Source organism: Sinocyclocheilus rhinocerous, unplaced genomic scaffold, assembly GCF_001515625.1.
Source record: "Sinocyclocheilus rhinocerous isolate Xijiao unplaced genomic scaffold, SAMN03320098_v1.1 scaffold623, whole genome shotgun sequence".
NCBI lineage: Eukaryota > Metazoa > Chordata > Actinopteri > Cypriniformes > Cyprinidae > Sinocyclocheilus > Sinocyclocheilus rhinocerous.
In genome coordinates, this window is record NW_015644631.1 from 527,353 (window position 1) to 539,077 (window position 11,725).

General features: G+C 32.5%; 1 protein-coding gene across 4 annotated transcripts in view; it reads left to right on the forward strand.

Moving 5' to 3' along the window:
* Nucleotides 1–1,755, forward strand: part of LOC107758635 (EGF-like repeat and discoidin I-like domain-containing protein 3) — a 34,697-nt gene extending 32,942 nt beyond the window's left edge. For all 4 annotated transcript variants that reach the window (XM_016576418.1, XM_016576421.1, XM_016576419.1 and 1 more), the window contains one exon: nucleotides 1,127–1,755. In XM_016576418.1, coding sequence (XP_016431904.1) covers nucleotides 1,127–1,276 — 150 coding nt within the window. In that variant the 3' untranslated portion in view covers nucleotides 1,277–1,755. The remainder of the gene's footprint in view (nucleotides 1–1,126) is intronic.
* Nucleotides 1,756–11,725: the final 9,970 nt, after the last annotated feature.

The following is an 11,725-nucleotide window of genomic DNA, read 5'->3' on the forward strand; positions in this document are numbered from 1 at the left end:
GTTTGAGAGAGGCGGGGCATAGAGGACCTACAATAATGTACAGTATTTGAAAAATAATGTGTTTTTTGAACATTAAAGCATGTCAACATATTCTGTTACACCAAATACACAAAATAATGATCTTTAAAATAGCATCATATGACCCCTTTAAATCAAAAGTAACAGAAAATATTTATTTTGTAATAATGTTACAAAAGATTTCTATTTCAAATAAACAATCCTAAAAAAATGTATCATGGTTTCCACAAAAATATTAAACAGCCCAACTGCTTTCAACATTGATAATAATAGATGTTTCTTGAGCAGCAGATCAGCATATTAGAATGATTTCTGAAGGATCATGTGACACTGAAGACTGGAGTAATGATGCTGAAAATTCAGCTTTGATCACAGGAATAAATTATATTTTAACATAAATTAAAATATACAACAGTTATTTTAAATTTTAATAATATTTCACATTATTACTGTTTTTACTTTATATTTATTTATTTATAGTTAAGTTTTCAATCAAATAAATGCAGCCTTTGTGAACATTAAAAAATCATGCCGACTCCAAATTTTAAATGGTACCGTAGGCAAATATTATTACTAAAGCATTTTAATATAAAAAAAAATGCCACAGGGAGACTTTCGAATGATGACACAAATGAATCATTGAATCACTAGCACATTAAGTCAAACAGATTTACTCATGTGGGCGAATTTTTGGTGGATTTTGCAGAATTTTCATTTGTTAGTGAACTACCCCTTTCGCTTTTTTGAGTCACATGATGTGACGTGTGATCTTTTCTCCTCATAACCCTTTCCCTGCTCCCTCAACACACAGAGACAGTTTTTGTCCTCACACACACACACACACTGTAAGGTCATGGTGTGGTGGTTGGGGGTTGTTAGTGGTGTTGGCTGGGTAATCTATTCTGACAGCGCTGATAAGAAACAGTCTACTGGAATAGATTCTCTCAGAGGACTAATCTGTGAACGACGTCCTTTAACAAGCGCTATTAAAAGAGCTCTGCTTTATATCGCCTATTTTACCGCAACATTATTGTGCACTTTTAAATGACATCAGAACGCCTGATTCAGCATTTTTGAATAACGCATTGTCCTTCGGTGTCATTGACAGATCTTCCAAGGAAACTTTGACAACGAAACACACAGAAAGAATATGTTAGATCCGCCGATCTACGCCCGATTCATCCGGATTCTTCCGTGGTCGTGGTATGGACGCATCACTATGAGGGCGGAGCTTCTGGGGTGTCCGGAGGATCAGTGAAACTGCGGGCGCTCTTTATGACAGACTGTGTAAGCATAACATTTCTAATGGTGATCTTTCAAGGATGCTTTGGCCTGATTCGAAAATGAAAGATCTTTTGATAGTCAATGATTGTGATGACTTTGAATGGATTTTTTTTTTCCCGCTCTGGAAATTGCCACAACTTACCATGCTTTTCAAATGTTACTGTCACTGTACAACTGACTACTTTATTTCAGAGTATTATCCGAAATAGGTCGATTAAATTCACTCAGGTCAAAGGTCACATGCTAGAATAGTTCAAGTATATGATTTACGAATATAAGGAGGAGGTGAGAACTGTTGTTGCTATTCTTATGAATTTCTGTATATTAACTATTAAATGGTGTCATTTGTAATTTATTAAATTTCAATCAAAGCAAAATCAATGAATGAAAAGTATAGGAGAGTGGGGTAAACTGTGCCGCTTAGCAAGATTTACTTCACATGGAATGACACAGACTTAAAGGGTTAGTTCACCCAAAAATAAAGAAAGTCATATACACCTAGGATGCATCGGGGGTGATTAAAACGCAGCCTAATTTTTATTTTTGGGTGAACTAAACCTTTAAGACTCATTCACACCAAGAACGATAACTAGATTAGCGTCCACACAACGCATGATATCGTTCTGTTTATTTATTATAAGCGTGCACTGCAGTTTGTCATCAGCCGCTTTAAAAGCTCTGTTATTGTTATATAGTGGTGTGGACTCTGCTATTCTTATGAATTTAGAATGATTTTATAACTATATCTTTATTGTTATCTTAGTGTTCATCCTTGGTGTGAACAGGCCTTAAGTGTGGTCAGATTTACCATTGCTTGGCAAATTTTTGTGGGTGCAATCCAGTCATTTAAACAGAAAACCACACATTTGGGAATTTTGCATGAGGGCTAAAGATTTCCCTAAACCAACTTCACTACAGTTTCAAGTTTTGGTCACATGAATTCACCGCTTTGACCAACAGAGAGCGCCATTATACTAGTCTTAAAAATATTTTAGGACTAAATTTAAGATTCATGTATTCAAAATAAAATTTCCACCATTTGGAATACAGAGTTTTAACTCAAAACTCATAAAAAAAATTATGCATATTTAAATACACAATAACCAGGTTTATATATTTATCACCAATAAAACAAATTAGTTTCAATCTCATACATTTTAACTTGAATATTGCTTGTTTTCACATTTTAATCATGTGCATGCTTTTTAACTGAATAAATTCAATTGAATTCACAATGAAAAGATTAATGCCAATTCTGCAATTTGAATAAATGCATTTTGAAAATATGACTTATTTAATGAAATCAAATCGATTTAAATAGCTAATAATAAACCATGCTATGATTTATTTGAGTGGAAAAATCTGACCCGTTTCATTTATGTATGACTAAAAAATATGCATCACATTAAGTTTGTTAGTTTGTGCTAAAACTGTGTATTCCAAATGGATATATTAAAATATGAATATATTTAATTTTCAAGTAAAATAAATATGACTATAAATGTGAAAAAAATAATTTCTTAATACAAAATTGCATTCTAAAGTCTTTTGTTGATGCACATTTTGTGCACTTTCAAAAACCACCCCCAAAAAAGGGTTAATATTCAAAATATTTTTACAGCTTATACCTACAAAAATTATGCAGTTCAATAGATTCAATTACTTACAACAACGTAGCATTACGTATTTCAATTATATCCAAAGTCAACAGAAACAACTTAAAGTTAACATGAAATCAAAATGAAATTAGTTCCTGCTGGATAAATTCATTTTTGTACCGTTTCACTCAAAAATGTCAAAATACAGAATGGTTTCATGTTGACTTTAACTCGAATAAGCAAGAACAAGCCAACAAACATTTTCTTTCTTTCCTTCTTTTGTAGTGTTTTTTGAAAACCTGTAAATACAAAACAGTAAAGCAAGAGCAGTTTGCGCAGTTTGGTATAACCATATCTATACTAGCTTTCTATTTCTTCATTGCTGTATTCACTGGACAGTTATTGACCAGATCTGATTATAATGTACTATAGTATAACTGAACTCTTAAAGGTCATTTCAACAATAAAACTCAAACTGTGAGACCGTTCTTGCACAGTTACAGTTCTTTATTCACGGAGTCTGAATATGTATAAGGACATGGTCTATTCCGTTTTTGCTGATGTTTTCAAACTTCAATAACCATAACAAGCACACAGCCTGACCTTGAGCGCACAATCCCTGAAATTTCAAAACATATGCATGGAAAAGCTATCGGGTGAGGACTGGAGTTTCGTGTATATTTGTATGTTGCTGTGTATTAATTCTGATCCATACCAGTTTGAGATGACCAAACTGCTTTTTTGGAACCTGGCAGGTGGTTTGTTGCCGGTCTAAAGTGGTCTAAAAGGTTGAAATCAGGTCTACCTGACTGACTATCCAAACCAGCGTGGACCAGCTAATGACCATAAATGAGCACACTCTAAAAAATGCTGGGTTAAATACAACCCAGTGCTGGGTAAAATAGGGACAAACCCAGCAATTGGGCTGTTTTGACCCAGCGGTTGGGTTAAATGTTTAACCCAACCTTCTGGGTAGTAACCCAACCGCTGGGTCAAAACAGCCCAATTGCTGGGTTTGTCCCTATTTTACCCAGCACTGGGTTGTATTTAACCCAGCATTTTTTAGAGTGCAGCTGCTTTAATTTGATTAGTTTTAGTTAACAATAACAACACTGCTCATATAGATTGTCTAAATTAAAGATTTTATTCCACATCAGCAATTTATGCAAGAAAATATCACAATATGTGATCTATTCATTTTTTTATTAGTTTTCATAAAATTTTTCTATTTAGCTTTAATATATTTTTATTGATTTATACTTAAACATATTTATTTAAATTAGTTGCCAAGGCAACATTTCTAATTTTCTCTTTATTTTAATTTAGTTTTTAATTTAATTTTATTTCAGCTTTATTTTAATGACTGAACAACACTGCTCATAATTTAATTTAGACTGTCTAAATAAACCGCTTTATTCTACATCAGCCATTTATGCAAAAACTATTGCCTTATGTAAACTATAAAATTACAAAAAAAATAAATTAAAATCACAGAGTTTGTCCAACAGCGTGTATCTTTAGAGAGCCGTGGTGTGCTTTCTTACTGTTGGCATTATCAGGAGATGCATTTTTCATGTGCTTCGGTTCAGAGGAAGAGCCTGGGAGATAACTGTGCGTTTAATTGCTTCAGAAACCTTATGAATTTATGTCAACCTCTGACCACGGCTGAGAACAGAAATAATCTCACATTCTGTGTGATCACATTGCGGTGTTGTAATTTTGCACTGTTGCGTCGCTCGTGTAGATGAAGGCAAAGTCTCGGTTTATCACGTCTGTCAGGTCTAATTATGCTAGCAGCTGAATGAAGAGCTGTCGTCTAACAGGTGTTAATGTGAGGCACTTTTTCTTTCTTTTGAGCTTTTTATCATGCTGACAGTCGAAGATGTTTCTATGTTCAGTCAGGTGGACTAGAAACTGGTAGATCTGATTTCAACCTGGTAGACCACTTTAAAATAAAATCACTAAAGAAATCTCTTCAGAATCTCAATTATTTCTCCAGAGATCAAATTTATCAAATTTATTATATATATATATATATATTATTTATTATATTTATCAAATATATTTTTGCTCTTTTGTTAGTTTTTACTGCTTTTATTGTCCTCATTTGTAAGTCGCTTTGGATAAAAGCGTCTGCTAAATGACTAAATAAAAAAATTATAAATAAATAAATAATCAAATGGAGACTTTAGTAATTAGTAAGATCTCGGCAACGTCTCACACTGTGCTCAGATTTGCCAAGATGCCAGTCTGAAATCAATCAGATCTTAATATGAACATTTCTCATCGACAGACTAAATGATCTGAGCTGCTGTTATGATCTATTTGATAAAAATGACCCCAGTGTATGTGAAATCACTGAGTGCTGGAGGAGCGAGTGTAAATTTGAGCCCGTAAATCATGTCGAAAGAGGCCAGTTCCTCAGAGACGAGGCCTCGCTAACATCTCCATCACTGTCTGAAGCACATAAGCAGCTCTAGAAATAACTTTGCAAACAAGAAAAAGAACCATGAAGCATGACAATAATATAGAAAATTAAGTTTGCTTATGTATGCAGCAAATCATGAAGTTATATGTAATGTAAGTTGAAAGTAAATAATACTTCACGTTCAATCTAATTATACAATCAATTGTATAAGCAGCAGAGGTTGAAGGTAAAAAAAAAAGGGTTGAAGTTTTAGTTATTTAATTATCCTGAATTATTAGACTTATCAATTCAAAAATAATTAGAACACAATGTATAACATCTATAACTTGTTCTGATATACAGGAGCATCTCAATAAATTAGAATGTCGTGGAAAAGTTCAGTGAATGTTGATTAATATCGTTAACAAACTAAACAATTAAAAAAAAATAAAACAAAATAGAACAAAACTTAAACTTTTTATTTCAGCTAGTTGGTAAAATGTATTTTATTTCAGCTAGGCAACATGTGAAGTACTAAACTAAGCAAATAAAATTAAAATCTAACACTTAAAAACTACATATATATAAAATAAACACACACACACACAATAAAAATGGCAAATACACACAACAAAATAAAAATAAATAAAAAATAAAAATAAAAACATTAACTGAGATATATATATATATATATATATATATGTATGTATATATATATAAAACAATTTTATTTCATCAAAAAAAAACTTTATTTCAGCAACATTTCTCATTTTCAACTTGAACTAAAAACTAAAACTCTATACAAACAAGGTATAAAGATATATTTAAAATAAACAAAAAAATAATACAAAATAAAATAAAAGTGACAAAACCACGCAACAAACAAATAATATAAACATAAAATCTAAGGCAAAATATTGAAAAAAAAAACTATATTAGTAAATCAGTGATACTAAAATAAGGCGTTTAACTATTTACTCTAATTACATTTGTCTTTCAAATTATTTATTTCTTTATCATTTTGTTTAATTAGTAAACAGTTATTTGAGCCCCTTGTGCTACTAGATTAATGACAGCAGACTAAAAAAGTGCATTAATGTCGCCCTCTCGTGGTGATAGATGTCAATGGCAACAAAGAACACGACTGCCCTCTACTGGTAGTTTCAGGACGGTTCAGATTCATTACAGTATTAGCACCGATACTTTACAACAGCTCTTTTTTATATTAGAAAACAAACATGTGTAGTATGTTATATAAAAAAAATACCAAAAACGTGTCCGAATGTAGTGTTTGAACAAATTAAGATAAACTGTCATACCGAGTTGAATCTCGTCACGTCCGCAGACGGGAAACAGTCATGTCTCTGTTAGAGAAGATAGCTTTGGCTTCATTCATTCATCTGTCAATCAGACAGCGGACACCAGGCACCAACACTGGAGACAGGATGTGATGGACATTCATCTTGTGTCAACAGGAAGTAGTGACAGAGGCTTCTGTGAAAACAAAGAGCCCCTTTGGTCTCTCCAGCCATCGCGAGTCAAGAAAGAGCCCACTTCAAATCAGCCGCCTGACAATAGATTCGCGGAGACTCGCTGTACTGTTTAAAGATAAAGAACTGATAAAGTGCAGACAGAGCGCGATAAAAATGAAGAAATCCGTGATCTCAGATCCGGCTCTTTCTAACATGAAACGTAAAGCACAAGTTTCAAATAGGCCTACTAAGTCAGAGAAAATATGCATATATACTTTTCTAATATATAAACATTTCTCATTTTTATTTAGTTTATACTAAAATAACTAAAACTGAAACTATATACATTTTCCATAGCCTACATTAAAAAAGTGGCAAAAATACTACGACATATTTTTTAAATAATAATAATAATAATAAATTATTATTATTTATTTAATAATAAATCAAATTAAAATGACAAAACATACTAATTTACTAAAACTAAAATATAATTTAAATTAAAAAAAATTAACTTATTTTATTTAAGCTTGAAACATTTCTCATTTTTTAATTTAATTTAACTTTATATACCAATAATATATTTATATATAATATATAATATAATAACTAAAACTGAAATTAAAATTAATAGAAACTGCATACATGCATAAAAAACTAAAACTAAGAAAGTGTCAAAAACACTATATAAACATATTTAACAAAATAAAAAAGTATCAAATATGACAAAAACATATACATTTACTAAAACTATAATGAAATCAAATAAAAGATATAAAAAATGTAACTTATTTTATTTCAGCTAGTTACCAAGGACACATTTCTCTTTTTCATTTAATTTAACTTGATGCACTAAAATAACCAAAACTAAAACTATAAGCTATATACATATTTTAAAAAAAAAATACCGGTAAATAAATAAAAATGACAAAAAAACAAATTTACTAAAACTATTATTATTAACTATTATTACGAAATAAAACAAAATATATACAAATAATAACCTTAATTTATTTCAGCTAGTTGCCAAGGCAACATTTCTCATTTTCATTAAGTTTAACTTGATTTACTAAAATAACAAAAAAATAAAAATAAAATGAATATAAGCTAAACTAAAACAAAATAAAAACAAACTAAATTAAAATAACACAAAATTACTAAAATTCAACTAAAAAAAACTAGAATGGTATCTCAATGACACTAAAAATAGCACTGATAGCAAGCATCTCTAATTACATTTTGGAAAAACACAGCAAAAACAAATCCACTGTGACAACACTGTGATTCATTCTGATTTGAAGACAATTTCCCTGTACATAGCTTCAGAAATACTCGTAGCAGTGGATGTTGGCCATGTGTCGCGTGGCTCTTGAACCCCCCATGGAATGTTTCCTAACACGCGTTCAGCCAACTTTAGCTCAGCGCGGAAATCAGGACAAATAGCCTGTTCATGGCTTCCAGTGGCCAAATGTTGATTTTGGGGCGTGTGTTAGTTTTTGTGTAGTCTGTAGGCTATTACTTGTTGTGTCTGCTGGAAAACTGCTGACTACCGAAAGCAATTAACATGAACATCTGGAAAAATCAGCAGAAGTTCGGTGTAGCTCCACTTCCATGTAACAGTGTCAGACAGCCACATCATTGCCTGCGGAATTGTACTGAACAAGAGTGACCCTATTTCACACTGTAAGATGACAGAATTATGCTGTTAAAATTCTGCACACAAACTCAAATATTCCCACAACTAAACAGTTATAAAACCAGCAGAGATCTCTACAGCATGAGGGTTTGTCTGCTACTGTCTCTATAGATGTGTATTTACTTGCTCCTCTTCGTAGTTCACCCTGAGAAAACACCTTTTCACCTTTCACTTTCATTATATATTTTTAAAAGTATATATTTCAAATAAATTAATATGACACGTCATATTGGTCAATGTTAAATTGACAGTAAAGACATACATGATGATGTATAAGATTTCAAATATTTTAAATAAATGCTGTTCATTTAAAGTTTATATTCACAAAAGACAACTGAAAAAAATGTATAAAGTTTCCAAAAAAATATGCAAGGGCACAACTATTTTCAGTATCGATAATAATAAGAAATGTTTCTTGAGCAGAAAATCCTCAGAAATCATCATTAGAATGATTTCTGAAGGATCATGTGACACTGAAAACTGGAGTAATGATGCTGAAAATTCAGCTTTGCATCACAGAAATAAATTACATATTAATATATTAAAATAGACTAGTTCTTTTAAATTGAAAAAAAAAATAAAAAATTTCAGAATATCACGTTTTTACTGTATTGTTCATCAAATAAACATTAAAAAAAAATCTTGCAGACTCCAAATTTTTTAATGGTGGTGTAGGTTAATATTATTTATTGCTAAAAAAAAACATTTGAATATATGAAAAATGCCACAAAAGGACTTCCGAATTATGATGCAAATGAATCATGAATTTTAAATTGTAATAATATTTCACAATATTACTGATTTTACACTGAAAAAGGTGTAAAAAAAAACAGTTCTCCTGCACTGTTAATTATAAAGAAATAACAAGTAACATTGAATAAAACATGAAATTTTGAAGTAGAAAGACGGAAATAGTATTTTCTTGTAAAACATGCTCCAATAATATTTGTTTTATTTCTGACTAGTAAATAATAATAATAATCGCAACTACATTTTTACGCTTTCTCTCATTCATGTCTGTAACACAAACAGTGCTTAAGTTTGAAGAAACCTTTTGCTTGCTTGTTTGCTGTCCTGTAGTGCAAGAAGGCAAAATGTGCTGGTGCAGACATGGGACAGGCAACAACAGACACGAGACAGAGCAGTAAAGCAACAATAAATGCATAGAACAGTGTTTCATTCTCTCTGACCGAAAGCCACTTCCTATATGTGACCCTGGAGCGCAAAAGCAGTCTTAAGTCGCTGGGGTATATTTGTAGCAATAGTGCCCTGGAACCACAACATTTAACTCTTGACTGCTGTCACGCTTCTGTCCTGTTAATCACTTTGATTGAGAACTTTCTGCTACAAGTCAACTAACTTCTCACAAGGATTGTCTTCTGTTAGTCACTGGTTCTTGGCCAAAAAAAGTTGCAAAGTGGACCTTTAAGTGAGAGAAGGTGTTTTATTGATTTACCTGTTTCTTCCAGAATTTGTACATTTCTGCCACTAACATAATTGAGATATTTACAAAACGATAAGATCATCTCAACCCAAGAGCCTACAAAGATTTCTGACAGCTTCTTAAACTCCTTGTGCTCTGCCCCCAGCAATTTCAGCAGGCGAGGAAGAAAGTTAACCGTCGACCTCAGGGAGCTACGCTGCGAAATTCCTCGCGGCTCGGTTTTCTAAAATGAATCAGACCTTGTAGCCAACATACAGTACTGGCTTTCTAAGAGCAAACCTGCGCACTGTGCATCTGAGAAACACAGAAAAAAACGCTCAACTCGACGGAATGTGTTTCTTTCTGTGAGGTACGAACGCTGCAGAAAGGTGTCTTTGTGTGCACTGATTGTAAATAGCAGCGGCTCTCATGCATGCATTCCAAAAACAGCACATGTGAGGTTCAGACATAGAGGAACGCCAAATGTTTTTCTGTCTTTCCGCTTTTTTGTGGACACAGAGAGTTGATGTACTCCCGTAGGATCTGCTTTGAAGTTATCAGATGCATTGTGCTGTTTACTTACGGACAGCTTAGGCAAAAATGAAAATTCTCTCATCATTTACTCAGCCTCATGTCATTCCAAACTTTTTTGTATGGAACACAAAAGGGGAAATTTAGAAGAATTTTACTGGTCACTGTTTTTCAGCAAATTACATTGAATGGGAACTGAAGCGTTCATTCCTTAAAAAGAACACAAGAGTATAAAAAAGCATTATAAAAGTAGTCCATGCGACTTATGTGTGTACATTTCAAGTCTTATGAACCCATACAATAGCTTTGTGTGATGAAAAGATCAAAATACAAACTTGATTTGATGCTGGCTTGAGAAAGCCTAGCCTGAAAGTTTGAAGTAGTTGTAACAGCTTGAAGTTTGAAACAGTTTAAAAGTTTGAAGTAGTTTTAAATGCTTAAAGTTTTAAGGTTTTATGTCTCTCGGACTGCTAGGAATTTGCTAGTTTAAGAATCCGTCATACATCTTTGTAAGCTTGAGATGATCTTATAATTTAATAAGTCTTAATAAGTCTCAGTAAGTCTCTTAATTATGTAAAAATGTGTAAATAAATTCAATAAGAACCACTGAGGTAAATGATCACACATGTCCACATACAGTCAAGTCCACGTTGCAGCTTTTTTTTTTTTTGGCCAAGAATGACTGATTGACAGAAGACAAACCCTGTGGGATGTTACACAATTTTTATACAATTTCATTGCATTTTTTTTTTTGTCATTTTGTCATCGTTCACTTAAAATATATTGGAAGGACTATGATATTCTTTAAAATGTTGTCTTTTGTGTTTCACAGAAAGAAAGAAAGTCATACAAGTTTTAAAGGGGTCATATGATGTTGCTAAAAAGAACATTATTTGGTGTATTTGGTGTAATGAAATGTGTTTATGCGGTTTAAGGTTAAAAAAACATTATTTTCCACATACTGTACATTATTGTTTCTCCTCTATGCCCCGCCTTTCTGAAACGCGTCGATTTTTACAAAGCTCATCGGTCTGAAAAGCGGGGTGTGCTCTGATTGTCCAGCGATCCAGTGTGTTGTGATTGGCCGAATACCTCAAGTGTGTGACGGACATGTTACGCCCCTACCATACTGTGACACCGTCTCCCGGCACGACCAGACAAAACCAATAAAACCCATTACAAACGAGGCATTTGTAGCATCCAGTGGGGACATAATTACTGATTATAATGACTTATACTGTCTTTTCATCTATGGATTGTCATATTTTGTCTTGTGGTCAGAGAATTATTTGTCTT